Source organism: Oryzias melastigma, linkage group LG4 (genome assembly GCF_002922805.2).
Source record: "Oryzias melastigma strain HK-1 linkage group LG4, ASM292280v2, whole genome shotgun sequence".
Lineage (NCBI taxonomy): Eukaryota > Metazoa > Chordata > Actinopteri > Beloniformes > Adrianichthyidae > Oryzias > Oryzias melastigma.
Genome location: NC_050515.1, coordinates 30,182,466 through 30,192,110, shown reverse-complemented (window position 1 = coordinate 30,192,110; position 9,645 = coordinate 30,182,466). Strand labels below are relative to the sequence as shown.

Here is a 9,645-nt window from a genome sequence, read left to right as displayed (position 1 = left end):
TAATATTTTAGCTGGCTATCAGATTCAGTGTTTTCAGCTATCAATTTCAGCATCTTCAGCTATCAGCACTAGCATTTTTATCAGCCAGATCCAGCTTACATCATTCACACTAGTATATATCTAGTTCATAGATATGTTAAAAGTTACAGTTTTAAAGTTTTAAAAATGTAGTTTGACTGTATTCAATAGGTGTTTATCCTGTGTGATCTAAGGTGTGTTTGTGATTTTGGCCCCTTGTGCGATTCAGTTTGACACCCCTGCTTTAAACTATCAAAGCGGTGACAGTCCTGCGCTTTATGTCATCTCCCATTACTGTTACAGAGAAAGGAGTTCCATATACGGGGAGATGAATCCAACACACATTGACCTATGCACTCTGGCCTATTTGGAGAAGATTCTTGTTTCAGTCTTAGTCTAGTTTTGTGGTTGAACTCCTTTATTAGTGAAACATTCTGACATTAAAACCTGTTCCTATACAAATATAAGACTGCTGCAAAGCAAGCAGACACAAGCTTGTAATCTGGTTCTTAGTGCAAATATATCCAGATTATCTCTTTCATAACTACAGTTTTTGTCAGTGAAGAAATCCAGTAAATCTTGCATTTGAGGTTTATTTATTTGGTTTTCATCCCCCAGTCTGATCATTTTCAGATCTATTTTTAAAGCGTTCCCACTGGTCTTTTAATAATGATTATGACATTTGACAGTCAAGAGAAAACAGAGATGCTCATAGATCTAGTTATCTAAAAGTGGATGCATCAGAATGGAGAGGAGCAGGGAGACTTTGACCTTCAGGTTGTAGTTTCTACATCACTGCTTCAAGCTTGTTCCAACAGCATTTTTTCATCTGCTCCTGATTCATAACAATTTGAAAACTTAGAAACTAGAAAAGTTGCATTGCCTGTGAATGCTTTTTGCTGAAAGCAGTTGCTGAAGATGTTGAAGCTATTTGCTGAAAATGGTGACACATTTTACTGTAATTGCTGAAGGGATTTGTTGAAAATGCAAACACTATATGCAAAATATTAAATTTGCTAAAGGGCTGGAAATTTTGTTGAAGAACTATGAAAGAGTGTTGAAGTTAACCTAAATTTCTGTAAAAAATGTAGTAAAATTGCTTAAAAACCCCTAATATATGCCAAATTTGCAAACATATTTAGTGTGTTGCTTAAATATGAGCTAAACTCTAAAATTCTTCCGGGCTTATTGGACAAAAACGTTAGCATGTTGATATTTAACAGAAGCTAAACTCTAAATTAGCCTTTAACAGCCTCAGTTGATCACAAATTAGCCAAAAATGTTAGCCTGCTGCTAAAATATTAGCTAAACTCCAAGTTAGCATAAAAAAACCTCAGTAGATGCCACATTACCTAGAAAAGCTAGCTCGCTGCTTAAATATTAGCTAAACTCCAAAACAGCCTAAAATTCCTCAGTAAACTAAACTAGTCAAAACATTAGCCTGTTGCTAAAATATAAACTAAACTCTAAATTAGCCAATAAACTCCAGTAGGTAAGAAATTAGCTCAAAATCATTAGCATGTTGCCCAAGTATTAGCTAAACTCCATTTCTTTTTGAAGATTACTATAAAAGATAAAAACATAACCCATGAATGTAAAGTCTTGTTGATGCTTAAAATTTTGAAAATTTGAAGACGTTCTCATTCTTTTCCTATTTTGCTCAACTTTTCAAAAACTATACAGTTTATGAATACCAAAAACACAGGCAGTAATGTCCTGGATGAATTGAATGTTTTGATACCAAGATCACTGAAATCTCTGAAAGTGTGATTGAGTTTTTAAGTGCTGAAAAACTTACAGAACTCAGCAGGAGAATCACTATTGTGAGAATATCTACTGAACATTCTCACTATTAGATTTTAGCTTAATCTTCTTTACAGTAGGGCTGGGAATCACTGGGTACCTCACGATACGATACGATACGCGATACATGGTTCACGATATCGATAATATCGCGATACTGCGATAATTGGTAAAAATCCTCTCTAATAACTAGCATTATATAGAAGAACGTGTTTTTTTGTGAAAATATATCTCCATTTATCTTTTTTAGCTTAAACACAATCATAATAAACAACTTTTCTTATTTTGTGCAACAAATTATAGACACTTTTGTGCAACATTGTTCAAATCAGTAAAACTATGTCTTTGACAAACATTGACAACAACTGAATTGGAATTATCTGTCAGATTCAATGTTAACAATAGTAAATATGATCAGCAGTCACACTACTTAGTGCAGAATTGTTGTAAACAACAGAACAAAAATTAAATAAATCAAGTGACGACAGCTATCTACCTCCAAAACAACGTCACACCAAAGGATGATGAATATAATGTTTTACAGCCTCTCTCAAAATTGACCTAATTTTTTGCGCACTTTTCCTTTACTTGAAAAGGGCTGAGCATCCAAAAATGAAGGCTGATTTACTCAGACTGTCACTTGAGATTATTTTTCCAATCTTTATTTATTTTCCATTTGGTCAGTCAGCAGTCAATAGGTAAAGACCTTAAAACATAATAATGGCAGATATCATTTTAAGTGCTTCAATTAATTAGCAACCTCCCTAATTTCACAGTGAATTCATGTACTTTATTTTAATTACATTTAAATTTAAGTTCATACATCAAATCCTGCTTTTATTGTTTAAAAAATTATTTAAATTAACATTAGCAACAAGTGATTACATTGTTTGAAAACGTCACATTATAAATTTACCAAAGTTACACCGTACAGCAGCAGGTTAAACATTGAAGTGCATGAAAGCGAAAATTCCGACGCTACTTGAAGTGTACACACACACAACTGCGAAACACGCGCTCAGTTCCCTCGGCAAACAGGAAGTAAGTGATCGCTGACATTCTAGCGCTCAGACAAAGTCACTTCTTACTGGCTGGATCTCCTACAGATGGAGGATAAATGCTGACAGGTAGACATGCTTCACACACGCGCTACAGAGCCTGTATCTCACCGGTGCTTTTCCCGAATGAGCGCGTGCATCGCTATTAAAAGTCCGACGGAGCCCGTCCATCTGCGCAATAGTTCCGGCGCGCGACTCGCACGCTCAGCGCTACAGCCTCTTTAAATGAAAATATAATATCGATACTTGGTGAGAACCCATCGAGAATCGATCGCAGGACTAAATATCGTGATATATCGCAATATCGATATTTTGGCACACCCCTACTTTACAGTATACAGTAACAGCCTTTCATAATCAGAAAAAAAAGATCATGTTTAAAAAACGTTTTCATTGGAGTGGTTCTCCAGGTATTTCAGGCCAGTCAGTGAAATGAATGAAAGTGTGAGTTGTGAAACATGTTTGTTTTCACGCCACATGACTATAATACTCCTACTCACACACACGGCTCGCCTTGATTAAAGCCCGGACGGTGTGTTCTCTCTTTGTTGTGAGTCAACAGTTAACAGTCTTGTGCATTCTGTGACTGAAGAGTTGAGCCAATTTCTCCTGACAGATAGCAGTGGCACTGATAAGCATGTGACGTCTATAAACCAGATAAAAACAGGAAACTCCCCTATCACTGTAATGTCATTGGGATGTTTTTGTGGTGAAGTTGATGTGTTTGTAAGGTGAGACGTGTGTCGGTCTAAACAGGAGCTGAGGCCCAAACTGTCTGCTGTGGACTCCCTGCTGTGTGGGGCGTTCGCTGGAGCGGTGGCCAAAACAGTTATCGCTCCTCTGGACCGCACCAAAATCATATTCCAGGGTGAGCATGACCGTGAGAGATCTGGGCTTTTCCTCACAAGTAGAAGTTTATTTCAGTTTATGTTTGACTTGTCACTAACAGCTGATCTTCTTGTTGTTGCAGTGTCCTCTAAAAGGTTCTCGGCGAAGGTGAGATCTCCTATCAGCGCACGAGGAGCTCATAAACACTATCTACGTGGACCTTTCAGACCCTCCAGGATTTCCAGCCGATTTTTCTAAAAAACGCCTGTTACTGCGGCAGCTTTCGTGAAAAGTTGCGACAAAAATGTTTTTTAATACATATATTTTTGAAAAGCCACTAAAAATGTTTATTAACTAAACTTCACATTCTTATACTGCAGCCTTTTTCATTGTGACATGTGCACTAGGAATACAGCATCATCATCAGATACAACATTTAACGTCAATGGAACGTGAAACACAAAAGGAACTTTTGGTCCTCCCTGCTCATAAAAACCCAAATATTTGTATTGATACAAACATACTTTAGAATGAAACAACATTTTCCAAGGAAAAATGATAAACTTAAAAAACCCAGGTGACCTGTGGTGACCCCAAATGGGATAAGCTGAAAGGTGAACAACATCTGGTTTCTTCTGTTAGTAATGATCTGCTCTGTTTTGAAAAGTCGACTCAAATAGAGCGACTTCTACGTGCCACTTTCATTGAAAGTGGCCGCTTGAACGCACGCCGACACACACACTACATGAGCGGGTGTGCAGGCCCGCCAGAGAAGGACTCCAGAGTTGTCACAGTGGATTGGTCAAAGTTGCGGTGTTGTTGAAAGTTGAAAGGTGTGCAGCACATTGCTGAGTTTGCTTGGATCTTCATTAATAATTGTGATCACAACATCGCGAAATCCTGGAGGAACTGACCTTTACATCTTTCCTTCTGTAACACCACAGGCAGTAGATGGCACATGTTCTTCACTAGCTACTATCTGTCAGACTTCTATTGTTCTTATTCTATTTCAGAGGTTTATACAATCGTCCAGGAACTGTGCATGCTGTTGAGGCTTATGCTACCATGAATAACGTTCTCTGAAGCTTAAGCTAAGCTCAGTAAGGTGTGAAAAACAGCATCACCTTCTGCCTGTTTTCTGTCCAGGAGGCCTTCAGGCTCATTTACTGCACCTACCTGAAAGATGGGCTGCTCAGTCTGTGGAGGGGCAACTCTGCGACCATGGTGAGGGTTATGCCCTATGCTGCCATCCAGTTCTGCGCACACGAACAGTACAAGAAACTGCTGGGGGGGCGTTATGGCTTCCAGGAAAAGTAAGTACAAAGTTTTAGCTTTGTTCTCTCTGAGAATACATTCTGCATCTCCAAACTTTTCATGTCTTTGTCAGCTAGTTTGAAAAAGGCCTCCAGGTAATCTTAAATTCATTCATCTTTAAATGGATAGATACAGCCCCTCAAAAGGATTGGAACAACAAGTCCTCTGTTTATGTTGTGTGTTGAAGACATTTGGGTTTCAGATCAAAAGATGAATATACCGTATTTTACAGAGTATGAGTTGCTCAGGAGTATGTCACCGTTTTGGGAGAAAAGTCTGATGTTTCAGAACAAATCTGCCAAGCATAGCTAAAAAAATAAATAAATAATAAATACAATAATACTAATCTTTTGATCTGTATAAGGAAAATATCAAAGTTTAAGAGGAAAACAATCAGATTCTCTTCCATGTTTGTTTTGGACGACACTTCTTCTGCTGCTGTCAGTAGCAAATACTTATACTCAGATATACAATATATGAGACTATTTATGCCTTAAAAAAAAAAAAACCTGACTTATACTCTGGAAAATACAGTAATCATTTCAAGGTATTAATATCTAACCGTGATAACTCGAGACATAGCATCTCTACTTTGACTCTCCCACTTTTCAAGAGAGCAAACGTATTGGAACACCTGACTGACAGGTGTTTCTAGTTGCTCCAATGTGGTGTTTTAGACTAATTACAAAGATCTGCCATCTTTGTTTTAGGGCTCTACCTCCGTTCCCACGTTTGCTGGCGGGTTCTCTGGCTGGTATAACCGCCACCATGCTCACCTACCCTTTGGACATGGTCCGAGCCAGAATGGCGGTCACCGCCAAAGAAATGTAAGTGATCAGAGAAACCTGTCCTTAATATCTGGGCCCAAACCCTAAACTACACAGGTGTCAGGATTTTTACTAAAAAAAGTAATTCCTGTGTGGTCCCTGGTGGTTTTAATAGCAACCTTCAAGTCGATTCCACTTTCTAAAAACAGACGTGATGAATGACAGCTGTAAAAGAAAGTCTTCTGCACGTCATTGAGCTCGTCTCAAAAGCTCGTTTTCTGACATTAGATGATGAGCTCAACAGGAATTTTCACAGGCATTGATATTGATCTTTAAATTGCTGCTGACCCTTGTTTTTCTTGGAATTGTCTTTTCAAAGCGTAATAAACAGTCATCAAAAACAACATCCTCTCTCACGGATCTGATTGTTTGTTTCTCCGTGACGGTTGGGTCAGAGGTCAGCATGCGGGTGTAATGATTGAAGCCTTTATCTGCTGTAAAAGAGCTGACTGTGTTTTGAGTGCTGAGGGCTGTTCCTACAACCATAAAGGTTAATAAAAGGTGACCTTTGACCTCTACAGCAGAGGTCATGCTTTGTTTTGTTTACTGGGTCATTTAAAGAACTACGGCACCATTTGTTTCAAGTATTTCCTAAAGCAGGGGGTCAAACTCAATCAAACAGGGGGACAAAATCCAAAACACACCTTAGGTCACGGGCCGAACAGGATAAACATTTATTGAACACTCTAAAACTACATTTTTAAAACTTTAAAACCATAACTTTTTAACATAACTATGAACTAGTGTGCTAGTGTGAATGCTGTAAGCTGAACTTGGCCGCTAAAGATGCTGAAATTGATAGCTGAAAAACGCTGAAGTTGATAGCCAGCTAAAATATAAGTTAAATGCCAAATTAGCCTAAAAAACTGAAAATAACGTAGGTTAGCCAAAACAACTAGCATGTAGCTGAAATATTAGCTAAACTCCAAAATAGTCTAATAAACCTTAATAAATGCCAAAATACTCCATAAAGCTAGCTGAATGCCATTATAACTTTACACTTTACTACAGTCTGACTCCAGATAATATAAAGTAACGACTAATCTACTATTAAATTAGTCATGGACTATTTTCATAGTAGATTAGTCCTTGATTAGTCGACTAATCATGGCAGCCCTAAAAAAAAAACTGACTGAATTTGTCTGCGTTTTGCCCCTGCAGGTACAGCAACATCATGCACGTCTTTGTGCGCATCTCTCAAGAAGAAGGAGTCCGGACTTTGTACCGAGGCTTCACTCCCACCATCCTCGGCGTCATCCCATACGCAGGGATCACCTTCTTCACTTATGAAACGCTCAAAAAACTCCATGCAGGTAATCCCCGTTCTGTTCCCGGACCCTTTGAGGGAAGTGTGTGCCTGAACGCTCTGGTCATGTTTGTGTGCAGAAAGGACAAAGCGGTCCCAGCCTTACCCTCACGAGCGCCTGGCCTTCGGCGCCTGTGCAGGTCTCATTGGACAGTCGGCCTCATACCCTCTGGACGTGGTGCGGCGGCGCATGCAGACGGCAGGAGTCACCGGCTCGTCCTACTGTACCATTCTGGGGACGATCCGCGAGGTTGTGACAAAGGAAGGAGTGGTGCGCGGACTGTACAAAGGCCTGAGCATGAACTGGCTGAAAGGGCCTGTGGCCGTGGGGATCAGCTTTACCGCTTTTGACATCACACACAACCTGCTGCTGAAGCTGCATCAGATGGGTTACTCCGTCAGCTGAAGGGGGGCGGAGCCGAGCGAGTCGAGAGCACCAGGATGAGGACTGGGGTCTGCTCTGTGCTGTTCAGCTGCAACTGTTCAGCCTAAAGACGCACATCAGAGATGAGGAACAAGGCTTCATGTTTTTACTGCTAATCAAAGCTTATCTGCTAAAGACTGTCAAACCCAGCAGAACTGCTCGGTTTGGATCGGCTGTACATCATCAAATGTTTTAGTGAAACCCTAAATCTGAAAGGAATCCTCGTTTTTAATGACTTCACTCATTTCTGCTTTAACCTTTGCACTTTCCTTTCATTTAGTAAAACAGATTATTTTGTGCGACAAAGTGAATATACGCTGTGATAATCCTGGTGCCTGGACCGTTTATATAGATGGTTAATGATCGTGTCAGCAGGCCTGCACAGTTTCACCGTCCCTCCAACACGGAGGGTAATCAGAACAGCATCATAGACTCTAATTCAATAAAAATATATGTAACAGCAAACGGTTTATGTTCTTATTGGGTAGAATTGTGTATTGCTTTCACTCCTACAGTTTCATGTAGAAAATGTGCTGCTTTATTTTTTTAATTGAAATGTACATTTCATGGGTACAACTTCTGTAAAGATGTGTGTTCAGCATGACCTTGCATTAAAGGATTGCATCTCTGAGCAGGAAGTCGTCTCTTCCACATGAGGGCGCCATGCGAGAGAGAGAGGTGTCAGTAGAGGTCTGCCTGTGAAAGAGCGAGTCTAGCAGTAGAAGTGGAACTGAACAGAGCCTCTCGCTGTGGGAAAATGACCATCATTTCAGGAGAATATTTTAGATCAGGGGTCCCCGGAGTTTCTCTTGTGAGGGCCACTGGAAGTTTCCTTCTCTGATGGGGGGCTGCGGTCGGTTTGTAGGCTAACAGAAGAAGTGCAGCAATCACAGACTAAATGTAAACATTTGTCTCTCCAGAAAGGCACACATAGACAAGTGTTAAATGATTCATCTGTTATAGTCACAGAAAAAAATAATACTAAAACATTTAAAAAATGAAACCAATAGTTTATGGAGAGCAAAATATTTAAAGTTATTCAAGGTTTAAGTTGATTTATTCTGGAATAATATTCCTGCCTTTTTATTATTCATAATTATGGTAAAAAGTTATGGTTTTAAAGTGTTAAAAACTGGCATTCTGCTAGCTTTTTTGATTATTTTGGTATTTACTAAGATTTTTTAACACAAAATGAGTGGTGTGTTAAACTGTAAAAAAAAAATTGTGCGCCCCCTCCAGAGAATGAACTTTGAGTTGTTTTATTTACGGTTTAAAATGATTACTTTTTTATTTTTGACATAAAATGAGTGATGCATCAAACAGCTTAACAAAGAAAAAAAGAAAAAAATAACTATATAATCATTCCGATTTCTCACCCCCTCCACCAGATAGCGCCATAGGCAGCTGCCTATGTAGCTTATGCCCGGGGCCGGCCCTGCCCGTCATAGTTCAGACTGCAGAAGGATGGAATTAAAAGTCTCCATCAGTCAGATTGGGATAAAAAAAAAAGATGCATGCCTGATTGTGCCTTGGGGGGCCGGGTCCGGCCCACGGGCTGTAGTTTGGGGACCCCTGTTTTAGACCACATGGCTGTAAAGACTTAGATGGATGTCACTGCACAGCATGTCACGTGCACAGTGTCAAACAGAAATATTTATCATTTTTAAATGAAGACATGGAGAGTCCAGAACAGTCTGCCCTGCATTTAAAATCTGATCTCATCATCTTAAATTCACTGAAACATTTTCGTTTGTTATTTAATAAAAAAGCCAATCTATCATTACTTTTCTGAAGGCATCATTTACTGCCATGTTAGATGTAAGCAGGGCTCTAAATTAACTTTTTGGTTACTAGCCGGGGTGGCCAGTAACATTCAAAGTTGACCAGCCAAATCTGGACTCCACCAGAAAAATAATTGATGTTTTTTCAAGCAAAATATTGTATTTATTTAGTTTCAGTTAAAGATTATTGTCTCGCAAAAACAAAGCCCCAACAATTATTGAAAATGTTCTCATTTGTCAGATTTGATAACATTACAGAAATATATACCTAATGTTATTTTAGCAA

The 9,645-nt window shown here is 39.2% G+C and overlaps 1 protein-coding gene across 1 annotated transcript in view; it reads left to right on the top strand.

Annotated features, from left to right (window-relative positions):
• Positions 1-8,209, top strand: part of LOC112137057 (mitochondrial coenzyme A transporter SLC25A42) — a 10,352-nt gene extending 2,143 nt beyond the window's left edge. Inside the window, exons 3-8 of the mRNA XM_024259173.2 lie at positions 3,636-3,747; positions 3,850-3,875; positions 4,854-5,020; positions 5,732-5,848; positions 7,010-7,161; positions 7,235-8,209. Coding sequence (XP_024114941.1) covers positions 3,636-3,747; positions 3,850-3,875; positions 4,854-5,020; positions 5,732-5,848; positions 7,010-7,161; positions 7,235-7,560 — 900 coding nt within the window. The 3' untranslated portion in view covers positions 7,561-8,209. The remainder of the gene's footprint in view (positions 1-3,635; positions 3,748-3,849; positions 3,876-4,853; positions 5,021-5,731; positions 5,849-7,009; positions 7,162-7,234) is intronic.
• The last annotated feature ends 1,436 nt before the right edge of the window (positions 8,210-9,645 follow it).